Raw genomic sequence first — 13,420 nt, 5'->3', positions numbered from 1 at the left:
ACTGAGCGCGGCACCGACAACGGCGCCGAGGTCCCCAGCACGGGAGGGGGCGGCACCTGCCTCTCAGGGACGGGAAGAGCAAAGGCCAAACCCGGCACCGCAGCCCATCCCCAGAGGTCACTGCGTTGACGTTATTGCCTAGCCCCCTCCCCCCCCCCCCCGAAATACACTGGGCAGCAACTACAATGGCCTGCTTCAGACCTCCATCCCCATTCCTTCAACCACCATCCCCCGGCTCAGACAACCTTCACCAATCTCCAGTAGGGATCCCTATGAATACTATCACAGAGCATCTCTGCCACTGTCAGCATCATCACAAAGGTCACGCTCGTCTAGACCCCATGCGTACGCTTTCCGATCATGGTCCAGATCCCCATCACCAGGCCCTTGCCCCTGCTGTTATGGCCGTCCTTACCATACTGACTGGCACAGGGGGTCCAGATCCAGGGGTAGATCCCCACCCACACCTCGCCAACACCCCTTCACACAGTCTCACTCCGTGAGAAGAACACAGCCTTCCCAGGCGGACGTTGGTCCACAGGCCCTGGACCTCCCTTCTGAATCCTCAAAAGGCCAACCATATGAACAAATCCAGGAATCTGAGGAACTAGAGGGGGTATATCATAGCGACACCTCTTCGTTCTCCCCAGATGAGGGGGTTGTCCCCGGGGATATTTCCCCCCTGGACGACCTTAGGCAATTCCAAGAACTATTCAAGAGAGTAGCACAAACACAGGACATTCAGGAGAAACATCATAAACTCCTGAAAAATTTAAGACCCCCGGCTTCATCTAAAATCGCCATCCCACTAGATGAAGCGATTATGGAATCAGCCACCAACATATGGCAGACTCCAGCCTCTACCCCTTCTACAAATAAGAGGGCAGGTAAGAAATATTTTGTTCCAGCCAGGGGCATGGAATTCCTGTTTAGCCACCCCCAACCAAATTCCCTGGTAGTCGAATCATCACAGCAGAGATCCAAGACACCCCAATATAAATCAGGAGAGTCAGAAAAAGATGTGAGGAAATTAGACACGTTTGGTAGGCAAGTCCGTTCCTCCTCTACCTTACTACTCAGAATGGCAAACTATGCAGCACACCTGTCAAACCACAACTTCGACAGTTATTCCAGACTTACTTCCCTCATGGATTTCCTTCCAGAGGATAAGAAACTGGTGCTGAAAGCGATCGTCCAACAGGGCTACGCAGCCTCACGAACAGGAGTTCAGATTGCCCTGGACGTGGCAGACACGGCAGCACGCTCCACAGCAGTGGTAACGCGTAGGGAATCGTGGCTCCAGACGTCCGGCATTCCCAGAGATCTGCAAACAAAAATCGTAGACCTTCCATTTGATAAACAGAAGTTATTTGCAGATTCAGCTGACTCGGTCCTACACTCCAGCAAGGACTCGATAACCACGCTTAGGACCCTGGGCATATATACCCCTCCGTACAGGAGGAGGAAGTTTTAGCCCCAGCAAAGGCGCTACGCTTATCAACCTCAGCATACACAATACCAACGGAGCTATGACCAAGGGCGCCATCATCAGCAGCAACAGTATAGGGCCCCCAGACAACGCCCCCAGCAGGGTCGCGCACCCTCGGGGCAAGCCCTGAGACAGCAAGTTGACGGGTATGTCGAGGACTGCAATATCAAGACCATCCCTCAATGCCAATCCCAGCACATGTTCCATCATCGGCTCAAACCGTTCTACTCCCAATGGCAAAACATCACCACAGACAAATGGGTACTGGAAATTATAGCCATGGGATACACGATCCCCTTCCAATCACTACCTCCACCGAAACCTCCCACCCAGTCCTTCTTCAAGGACCCCTCCTACGAGACAAGGTTAAAACAGGAGGTAGACCATCTCATGTTCATAGGGGAGGTGGAGAGAGTTCTGGAACAATTCCAAGGGAAAGGGTTCTACTCACGATACTTCCTAACAGAGAAGAAGACAGGAGGCTGGAGGCCAATCCTGGACCTACGGGCCCTCAACTGACATCTGCGCAAACAGCGTTGCAGGATGACTACAGTTGCCTCCATACTTACGGCATTGGATGATGGAGACTGCTTTGCAGCCCTCGACTTGCAGGATGCGTATTTTCATATAACTATTCACCCGGCACACAGATGCTTCCTCCACTTCACAGTGGGCAGGGAGCACTTCCAATACAGGGTTCTTCCGTTCGGTCTCTCTTCAGCGCCCAGAGTGTTCACCAAAACACTGGCGGTAGTATCAGCTTACCTACACAGACAGGGTGTGTTCATTTTTCCATACCTGGACGACTGCCCACTGAAAGGGGCCTCGAAGGCAGAGGTCCTATGCATGATACACGTCACTACAAACATATTCACTCGTTGGGCCTAGTTATCAACCTTTCGAAATCAAAGACCGAGCCTACGCAGAATATAGAGTTCATAGGGGCACACACAGACTCTACTACATCAAGATTATACCTGCCCGATGCCTGTTTCCGCACCATCAAATCCCTGGTGCAAGTAATGATGTACAGCCCCACAGTGCCAATCCTAACATGTCTACAACTGTTGGGGCACATGGCGACCACCACGTTCGTGGTACAGAATGCCAGTCTGCGTATGCGGGGCCTGCAGCATTGGCTGGCGAGCGTTTACAAACCGATAGTCCATACCATCCTCAGGGCAGTATCGCCCACAGCGGAGGTGCGCAGGTCACTGGAATGGTGGGCATATCCCAAGAACTTACTAGTAGGGGTGCCCTTCCACCAACCACAAATTGCGATTTTTCTTATGACAGACGCATCCCACATAGGATGGGGAGCGCACATCGGCAACAAGGTAACTCAGAGGCTGTGGTCCCCCACGGAAAAGACATTGCACATAAACATACCAGAACTCAGAGCAGTGTACAATGCGTGCAGACGTTTTCGGAAATACCTGCATGGCGAAGTAGTTGGGATAAATACCGACAACACCTCCACCATGTTCTATATCAACCAACAAGGAGGGGCCAGATCCCGTGCGCTATGCGCAGAGGCAGTCTGGTTGTGGAACTGGTGCATTGTCAACAATATAACGCTGAAAGCCTCATACTTACCTGGTGTCCACAATGTGAAGGCGGACCAGCTAAGCAGGCGCTTTGCGCTCACGCACGAGTGGCAGATCCATGCCGATCTGCTCCAACAAGTATTTCACAAATGGGGGGTTCCCCAAATCGATCTGTTTGCCACTTACAACAACAAGCAGTGCCCTCAGTACCGCTCCAGAGCGGGCATAGGACAGGGATCCTTGGGGGATGCCTTCACGGTGCCATGGAAGGGCCCTCTACTCTATGCATTCCCTCCCACGACACTCATTCACAAGGTTCTAGAGAAAGCCAGAAGAGAGAGAGCATGCATAATACTTATAGTCCCAACCTGGGACCGACAACAATGGTTCCCTCTGCTTCTGCGCATGTCATGCTGCCCGTCACTCCCCCTACCGGTAGTGCCGGACCTTCTTGTGCAGGCTCAGGGGTCCATCGTGCACCCACATCCTCAAAGACTCCGCCTACAGGCGTGGCTAATCCATGGCTCAGCGCCTTAGAGAGCACATGTTTGGAGGGAACGAAACAAGTCTTGGAGTCCAGTCGAAGGACTTCAACCAGAAAGACTTATGCGCAGAAGTGGAAATGGTTCATCTCCTGGTGCTCTTCCAAGCAATTGGCTCCTCAGGGCGTCCCTATACCTGCAATTCTAGAATACCTGCTAGAGCTAAAACAAGACGGACTCTCCCTATCCTCACTAAAGGTCCATCTTGCAGCTATATCAGCATTTCAACACAAAGGGGAAGGGCCAACCATATTCTCCCATCCTATGGTCACACAGTTCCTAAAGGTGCTGGTAAACCTGTACCCCCCTCGGAAACTGCTATCACTGTCATGGAGTTTGGACTTGGTCCTCCACACGCTGTCGGGACCACCCTTTGAACCATTGGCCACGGTACCCCTCTGGTTACTTACCCTGAAAACAACCTTCCTTCTCGCTATTACGTCGGCCTGCAGGGTGAGCGAACTCGCAGCAATAATGGCAACGCCACCCTGCACAGTATTCTCAAAAGAAGCAGTGATCTTACGATTACACCCGGCCTTCGTTCCAAAGGTTTCCTCAGAGTTCCACGTTAACGAACCAATAGTATTACCCTCATTTTATCCTAAGCCTCACAACTCCAGCAAAGAGGCGCGGCTGCACCTGCTAGATGTAAGGAGGGCATTGGCCTTTTACATAGACAGAACTAAGCCCTTCCGGAAAATGGACAGACTCCTAGTGTCTCTTGCACCCAGGTCGAAAGGGGAAGGCCTATCCTCACAAAGAATTTCAAATCACATCGTATCCTGCATAAGACTGTGTTATGAGCTGAGTAAGACCCCTCTGCTAGTTCCGCCCAGGGCTCACTCCACCAGAGCGATGGCAGCATCAACGGCCTTCTTCAAAGGAATCGCATTAAAAGGCATCTGCAGAGCGGTGACTTGGTCATCTTACGACACCTTTGCCAAGCATTATGCCATGCACCGGGTGTTTGATGAGGATGCATGCTCGTTGACAGCAGTCCTATCAAGGGCAATCTGCACATAAGCAGACACCCACCTCCTTAATTGGGGTCACTGCTGGGTAGTCACCTACTGTGGAGCACCCATGGGGACCACTCGAAGAAGAAAGAGAAGTTACTCGCCTGTCTAGTAACGATGGTTCTCCGAGATGTGTCCCCGGGGCTGCTCCACTACCCACCCGTTCCTCCCTGCTTTGGAGCTCTATTTTTTGAGTTTTTCAGAAGCATCTGGGGCGGTTGGCTAAGCAACTGGTGGGGACCGGATCGCACATGTGACTGAAGGCGCGCGAAGGACCGGCACGCATCGGCGCATGCGTGACCCGACGGAGGCTGCTGGAAAATTTTCCGATCTGCGGTGCCGGGGCGAGCCCGACACCTACTGTGGAGCACCCACGGGGACACATCTCGAAGAACCATCGTTACTACACAGGTGAGTAACTTCTCTATTTATTTGATTGGGAAGTTATGGGGGAAAAAAGGTTTCCCTATGTAGATATCTTGAAGATCAACCTCAAAAATCATTTAAAGGTAAGGAAAATAATGTATTTGACTAGTGTGAATTAGTCAAACTTAAACAATTGTTTTCAACTGGTGCAAGCCCTAGTATAGATAATTCAAAGGTTATTACCATTCTCCTTTAAACTTAAGACTTAATGCAAAACACTGTCTCCTTTCTGTACAAACAAATACAAACTATTATCTAAGTAGATAATATGCATGTTACCTGGCTTGTTAGTGGGAGGCTATTTTGGAAGTGGGAGCACATGGTGGTGGATTGAGAAATATGCATTCACTACTGTAGCTTTTAAGGTACTTCTTGGATTCCATAACTTTTCAGTTGATCTACGCTATATATAACATAATAAGCTTAAAGAACCTATATGAACTTTGGTATTCCTACTCGTGATGTGGATGTAAGAGATTTTTCAGCTAACATTCTTAAGACTCTGATTTTAAAATTGTATTTGAGTAGGCTGTTTTCAAGCTTGGCATTGTCCCTTTGGCCCAAATGAAAAAATTTTTTGACAAGTTTACCACAGTGGCTGTAATAAGGAGTTTATACAGATGTTCTCAGTTTAGGTAACCGGAATGTACAGTAAACCCTCAAAATGTGCGATTTTTGAGTTGCACTTAATTCACAGTAATGGGAGTTAAATGCAACTCAAAATCCTGCTCCTCCCGGCCCTGGCTCAATGCCCCTGACCCCCATTTGAACCCCCTGCAGCTTGGCTCACTGCCTCCGTGCACAGCTCCAGTTCACCATCCCTACATGCAGCTCCAGCTCAACTCCACCCCCGCACATCTTCCAGCCCTAACCCACCCCAGGTTTAACCCTGCCCCCACTGCCCCAGCCCACTGCCAGGCTTAACTGTCCCCAACTGCCACCCCACCCCAGGACTTATATTTCAAAAGGAGCTTCAGCTGCTCCTCCTGCTACCCCAGCAGCAGAACGTGCATTCCACTGGGGAAAAAAGCTGCCCCCGAACTTATATGAAATTCAAGTTACACGAGGGTGCGTGGGATTGCAATCCCCACATAACTCAAGGGACTACTGTATATTAAAAGCTGCTTATTAGGAAATTTTTTTATCATAATTTGCTTTTCTTTCAGAAAAACAAGAATCTTAGAATTGTGGGGCTAAAAGGGATCTTGAGAAATCACCAAGCCCAGCCTCCGTCTGTGGGAGGGCTAAGTACACCTATACTCTGTGACAGGTGTTAGTCTTAACTTATTTTTAAAAGGTTCCAGTGATGATGTGGGTTCCATGATCTCTCTGGAAAGCCTTTTTCAGTGTTTAACTACCCTTACATTAACGTTTTTCTTAATAGCTAACCTAATCTCCCTTTGAGAGTTAAACCAATTATTTCTTGTCCTGCCTTTAATGGATGTAGAGAATAATTGATCATCCTCTTTATACCAGCCCTTAACATACTGTAAGATGGTTACTAGGGTCCCCCTCAGCCTTCTTTTCTCAAGACTAAACATGCACCATTTTTTCCACCTTTGCGTATAGAACAGGTTTTCTGTGGTTTTTTTTTTGGTCTTCCGTTATTTTGTCCCCCTCCATCCTAAATTGTGGTTTCCTGTTTAGGACGCAGTATTCCGCCTTGGCCTTGGCCTTAGAACTGCCAAATAGAGTGAGATAGTTGCCTGCTGTATACTCAAGCATCATATTACTCTTTTGCGCAGCAGCATCGTATTGGCAACTTAGATACTGTTTGTTGTTCACTGTGATACCAAGATCCCTTTCATCAGTACAACCCTGCTAGCCAGTTCTTTCCTATTTGGTAGTTTTGCATTTGATCTTTTTTCCTTCCTAAGTGAAGTATTTTTCACTTGTCCTTATTGAGTTTAATCTTTTTTAATTCAGACTCACTCTAACTTGTCAACATCATTTTGAATTTTTAAATTGGCCCTCCAAAATGTTCAGTCCCTTCCAGTTGGGTATGATTTGCAGATTTTGTAAGCATATTCTTTAGTCCATTAGGCAAGTCAGGCTTGACCCCTGCATGACCCCACTGGATACACCCTACCAGCTTGACAGCAAACAACAGATACTATTCTTTGCACATGGTCTGTTGATCAGTTTTGCTTCCTTCATATAATAATTTCATTTAGACCACAGTTCCATAGTTTTCTTATGAGAATGTCATATGGAACAGTGTCAAAAGCCTTACTAAAATCAAGGTATATCACATCTCTTGCTTTCTCCCTATGTGCTAAGTCAGTAATACTGTCAAAGGAGGAAATAAAGTTGGTTTTACATTTGTTCTTCATAAAGCCATGATGCCTATTCCATATGTCTGTTACCCTCTGAGTGCTTAGAAGCTGATTGGTTGTTTGCTGATGTAGGAGGTTTCTCATGTTTAATATATGTACATCATTTGACAATTGATAGATTGGCATAAGGCTTCTGTAGAGCATTGAGTAGCTCACTTTTAATAATAGGGAAACGATAAGTTTCAAACAGTTAGAAAGGGTTAGACAATTTCAAACAGCTAAGGCTTATTAGCTAGGTCATCTGATAAGTCTTACATGAACCTTCATGGTTTGAGCATTCTTGGCTTGCATTGGCTCCTGTAGAAATTGCATGCTTAGCATCTTTGAAGATTGTATAGTGGATTTTTAAAATTCCTGTATTAAAAGTATAATTAAACATAATGGTGCACACTTTTAGATAATTAAATTATGTCTGGTATGTGAGCTGCTTGGGCTGTAGATATTCTGATGATTGTGATTATAAAAGAACTAGGAAAAAGCAAAACTGAAAAGTAAGTATTTCACAGGTGTCTGTAGAAGTTCTAAATATTGAATTTCAAGATCAAATTTCTTTTTTCTTTTAGGTATTATGAAGCATTTCCTCCTCTTTCTGAGAAGCCAATTTGCCTGCAAGAAATTATGACCGTATGGAATAAATCCAAAGTTTGCTCTTATTCTAGCTCCTCATCTTCATCCACTGCTCCACCAACTAGCACCGATACATCCTCTCCAAAGGACTGCAATAGTGAAAGTGAAGTAACTAAAGAGAGAAGTAACAAAGTGTTTGCCACTGTACATGAAAGAACCCAGCAGAAAAAAAGTAAAACTGAGAGAGAAAACAAGTTCAGTAATGGCACTGTTGAAGATAAGCCTGCTTTATATAAAAAGCAAGTCCGACATAAATCTGAAGGAAAGATGCGTCCTCGCTCCTGGTCGTCTGGTTCCAGTGAAGCAGGCTCGAGTTCAAGTGGTAATCAAGGTGAATTAAAGGCATCAGTGAAATGTATTAAAGTAAGACATAAAACAAGGGAGGTTCGAAATAAAAGAGGGCGGAATGGGCAAAGCAGGTTTTCAGTGAAGACTGGTGAAAAGACTGAAAGAAAAATCCATAGTGGAAGTAGCAGCAGCAGTGGGTCAATCAAACAGTTGTGTAAAAGGGGTAAAAGACCATTAAAAGAAATTGGAAGAAAAGAAGCTGGCAGTACTGATGGAAAAGATCTCTATTTAAACAGCAGGAATGAAAAGGAATACAAGGAAGAACCTTTGTGGTATACTGAGCCTATTACAGAATACTTTGTTCCTCTGAGCAGAAAAAGTAAGCTTGAAACTACGTACCGCAACAAACAAGAAACGAGTGATATAACATCAGAGGCTGTAGAAGAATTGTCTGAATCAGTGCATGGTCTTTGTATTAGCAACAATAATATTCATAAAACATACCTCGCAGCAGGTACTTTTATTGATGGTCACTTTGTAGAAATGCCTGCAGTTCTAAATGAGGATATTGACCTCACTGGGACCTCAATATGTTCTCAACCAGAGGACGACAAATATTTGGATGATATTCATCTGTCAGAACTAACACACTTCTATGAAGTGGATATTGATCAATCCATGTTGGATACTGGTGCCTCAGATAAAATGCAAGGAGAAAGTCGGATTTTGAATATGATTCGACAAAAAAGTAGAGAGAGAACTGATTTTGAGGCAGAATGTTGCATAGTGTTAGATGGAATGGAGTTGCAAGGGGAAAGTGCAATATGGACAGATTCAACCAGCTCTGTTGGTGCTGAAGGGTGGTTCAATTTAGCTCAATTTTGGGAGTGCTGTTCATCTTCTAGCTCTGGTGATGCAGATGGGGAAAGTTTTGGAGGAGATTCTCCTATTAGATTCTCCCCTATCTTAGACAGCACAATGCTTGATTCACACATGCTTGCTGGCAATCAAGAGCTCTTTTCAGATATTAATGAAGGGACTGGTATAAACTCTTGTTTTTCAGTGTTTGAAGTGCAATGCAGTAATTCTGTTTTACCATTTTCTTTTGAAACACTCAATTTGGGAAATGAAAATGCAGATTCTAGTAGCAATGCTAATATGCTTGGAAAGACACAGTCTAGATTGCTAATATGGACCAAAAATAGTGCCTTTGATGAAAATGAACACTGTTCCAATCTTTCAACAAGAACTTGTAGTCCATGGTCACACTCAGAAGAAACACGGTCAGACAATGAAACTTTAAATATTCCATTTGAAGAATCCACACAATTTAATGTGGAAGATATTAATTATGTGGTTCCCAGGGTGTCTTCAAGTTATGTAGATGAGGAAATTGTAGATTTTTTTCAAGAAGAAACCTGCCAGCAACAAGCTAGATCTTTAGGAGAAATACCCACTTTGATTTTCAAAAAAAAATCTAAACTAGAATCTGTCTGTGGTATTCAGCTAGAACAAAAAGCAGAAAGCAAAGATTATGAAACAACACAAGTGTGTAATGAAAGCAGCCCACATGGAGATGGTTATAGCTCAGGGGTTATTAAAGACATTTGGACAAATATGACAGACAGAAATTCTGCAGCAATGGTAGAAATAGAAGGAATAGAAGATGAATTGTTTTCAACTGATGTAAATAACTACTGCTGCTGTTTAGATACTGAAGCAAAAGTTGAAGCCCTCCAGGAACCTAATAAAGCAGTGCAGAGATCAGAATATCATCTTTGGGAAGGTCAAAAAGAGAACTTGGAGAAGAGAGCATTTGTAGCAAATGATTTATCAGAAATAGATGGTGGTGATTATACTACACCATCAAAACCTTGGGACATAAACCAGGATAAAGAAAACTCATTTATACATGGTGGTGTGTATGGGGAGCTCAAAACATTTAACAGTGATGGAGAATGGGCACTGGTACCTCCCAATCACACAAAAGGAAACTTATTACAGTGTGCAGCTTCTGATGTAGTGACAATAGCTGGTACAGATGTCTTCATGACGCCAGGAAACAGCTTTGCTCCTGGTCACAGGCAGTTATGGAGACCATTTGTATCATTTGAACAGAATGAGCAAACAAAGAGTGGAGATAATGGATTGAATAAGGGGTTTTCATTTATCTTCCATGAAGACTTACTGGGAGCTTGTGGTAACTTTCAAGTTGAAGAACCTGGACTTGAATATTCATTCTCTTCCTTTGACCTGAACAATCCATTTTCACAAGTTCTTCACGTAGAGTGTTCATTTGAACCAGAAGGAATTGCGTCTTTCAGCCCTAGTTTTAAACCCAAATCAATTTTGTGCTCTGATTCAGACTGTGAAGTTTTTCATCCCAGGATATGTGGTGTTGACAGGACGCAGTACAGGGCTATACGGATTTCTCCAAGGACTCACTTTCGCCCAATTTCTGCATCTGAGCTTTCTCCAGGGGGTGGAAGTGAATCTGAATTTGAGTCAGAAAAAGATGAGGGAAGTATTCCAGCCCCTTCTCAAGTAGATGTGTTTGAAGATCCACAAGCAGATCTCAAACCATTAGAAGAAGATGCAGAGAAAGAAGGGCATTACTATGGAAAGTCAGAACTTGAATCTGGAAAATTCCTTCCCAGATTAAAGAAGTCTGGAATGGAGAAAAGTGCACAAACATCACTGGATTCCCAGGAAGAATCAGCTGGAATGTTGCCAGTAGGCAACCAGAGTCCCTGCATAGAGTGCAGTATAAAAGAATCACTAGACATGAGGGATATGGATAACTCCAAAATAAACTGCAGAATAGTAGAGCAACCTGAAGAAATTAACAGGTTTTGCAGTTGCAAAGCAGGTTGCCATTTCCCTACATATGAAGATAATACTGTTTCTTCAGGAGAGCTGGAAGAGGTATGTGTAGATGTGAGATGACTGGATTTGCAGCTAGCAACAGTCAGTACTTTTATGTAACACCAATTCTAGTAATACGGTAGTTCAGTTTAATGGACCTAATTCTTCAGTAGGAGAGGTAATGATCTAATAGTAATAACTACTAGGGTCATCTTACGTAAGCAAATATCTCAGTGTTTGAAAATTCATGTTTTGCAGATTGTGACCTTTTCTTTTTTATTTGTGACATTTATACACAAGGGAGGACATGTTTAAATTCCTAATTTTACAACATTGAAGCAGAAATAAGCATTTAAAATAGAATCTTATAATCCTAAATCAGTTATTTCAGCACAGTTACTAACAAAGCAATATATATTGTAAGTAGTTGAAGGTTTTACATTTTTACATTCGAGTAAAGCATGACCATATTTTGATCACATCCATTTCAGCTTTATTGAATTGCCATTCCCTGGTCAGGGGAAATGAATTATAAGCTTGGAATATTAATTGAATTGTAGAAAAATAATGTTTTTTGCTCTCTCACTCTCAGAATGAAAATACAAAAATATTCTTAACATCTCTTCTTAAACTTACGTGAATGTGTTCTTGAATCAAGGATTAAAAAAATTAAATGGTTTATAAAAGGATACCGAGCGTATGAGAGATATTAGGAATTATACTTTACAATCAAGCACTATCAAACTTAATAAAAACCATAATTTTTATGGTTCAGCATTTGTACAAAACTCTTGTTTAGACATAGCTTGTTATGGTCTACTTAGCTTAATATGGTGAAGTAGATGTCTCTCGTACATGTCTGTAGTCACTACATATACACTTCACTTTGTTTTTCCTCGTGCATGTGGAATGACAGGATGACTGTACAAATTTAATTCTCACAAATGCAGTTGGTTCATTTAATCTCCTCTCATTTTCTCATTGTTCACACCTTCTCCAGCCTGGTCTACACTAGGGGATAAAAATGAAATTTAAGGGTCTTGTGTTGATTCTGTAAAGCATCAGTCTTCACAGGATTCAATAGGTCAATTTGAAGAGACTCTGCTTCTGTAGACCTGGTTTCACCAGTAGTAATATCAAAATCAGTTTTTCAATATCTACCTTGTGCTAGTGCATGTGGCAGCATTATTAAAAATCAATTCTATTAGCCTCCGAAAGTATCCCAGAGTGTCCCAAATGTGTCCTTTCCTGGTCATCACTTCACCTTTGCTGCTCTCCACGTGAGCAGGAAGTAGGTGACAGAAAGCAGGGGGTCATCAGCCTCGGAATTTTTAATATGTTTCCTTTCCTTTCTGGCCAGTATGGCAATCAGACTTCAAGAGCATACCTCAGTGGCATGCCTACTTGTCATGGGTTCACAGGGTTGCAAAAGAGCCCCAGCATGGAGCAATCGGGAGATCTGGGACCTCATCACTGGTGTGTGTTGGGGGGCGGGAGGGGGGAATGAATCTGTCCTTATGCAGCTTAAAAACAGCAAAAGAAATGCCAACGTTTATCCAAAGACATCACAAGGCATGCTTCAGAAAGGGTACACCAGGGACATTCAGCAGTGCTGCATTAAAGTCAAGGAGCTCAGGTATTCCTACCAAAACACCAAAGAAGCCAGTGGTTGGTCTGGGTCATCTCCAGAAGCATGCCACTATTATGAGCAGCTACATCTTATTCTGGGGACAGACACAACCATTTCCCCCCAGAAATTCCTGGACTCACCAATAAATCGTGCTCAGCAGACCTCTGTCACCAGCAAGGAGGATGAAATGGGGTCTAAGGTGGTGGATGATGAAGAGGTGGATGACAGCAGAGTGCAGTCTAGTGCTGAAGCTTATCCTGCAAGCCAGGAGCTATATATTATTTTGGAGCTGGTCCCCTCATCCAGGAGATTTAGGGAGGCAAACCATGATGCTGGAGAGGGCACTTCTGGTGAGTGTGCTTTTTCCACACTGATAATAGTCTGGTGGAAGCATGGGAGGGAGGGTGCTGGATCTATGCCTGTTTCCCTTAGAACATCTTTTTAATATTTCTGGGGCTGGAGCGCTGATCCTGTTTGAACATCTCACTGAAGGTCTTAGACAGACACTTTGTGATTCTCCTCATGAGACTTTTGGGGACACCTGACTTATTTCTGCTTCCATGGTAAGACACCTTGCCACCCCAAGCCACCAGTAAATAATGTGGAATCATGGCACCACAGACCATTGTTGCCTGTTTTCCAGCCTTGTACTTG

At 44.2% G+C, this 13,420-nt stretch overlaps 1 protein-coding gene across 5 annotated transcripts in view; it reads left to right on the top strand.

The window, feature by feature from the left end:
* Positions 1–13,420, top strand: part of KIAA0232 (KIAA0232 ortholog) — a 149,217-nt gene that overhangs the window by 104,885 nt on the left and 30,912 nt on the right. For all 5 annotated transcript variants that reach the window (XM_074992451.1, XM_074992449.1, XM_074992450.1 and 2 more), the window contains one exon: positions 7,920–11,196. In XM_074992451.1, coding sequence (XP_074848552.1) covers positions 7,920–11,196 — 3,277 coding nt within the window. The remainder of the gene's footprint in view (positions 1–7,919; positions 11,197–13,420) is intronic.

Source organism: Carettochelys insculpta, chromosome 4, assembly GCF_033958435.1.
Source record: "Carettochelys insculpta isolate YL-2023 chromosome 4, ASM3395843v1, whole genome shotgun sequence".
Classification (NCBI taxonomy): Eukaryota; Metazoa; Chordata; order Testudines; family Carettochelyidae; genus Carettochelys; species Carettochelys insculpta.
The sequence above is the reverse complement of the archived record's forward strand: the minus strand, read 5'-3'. Positions and strand labels throughout refer to the sequence as shown.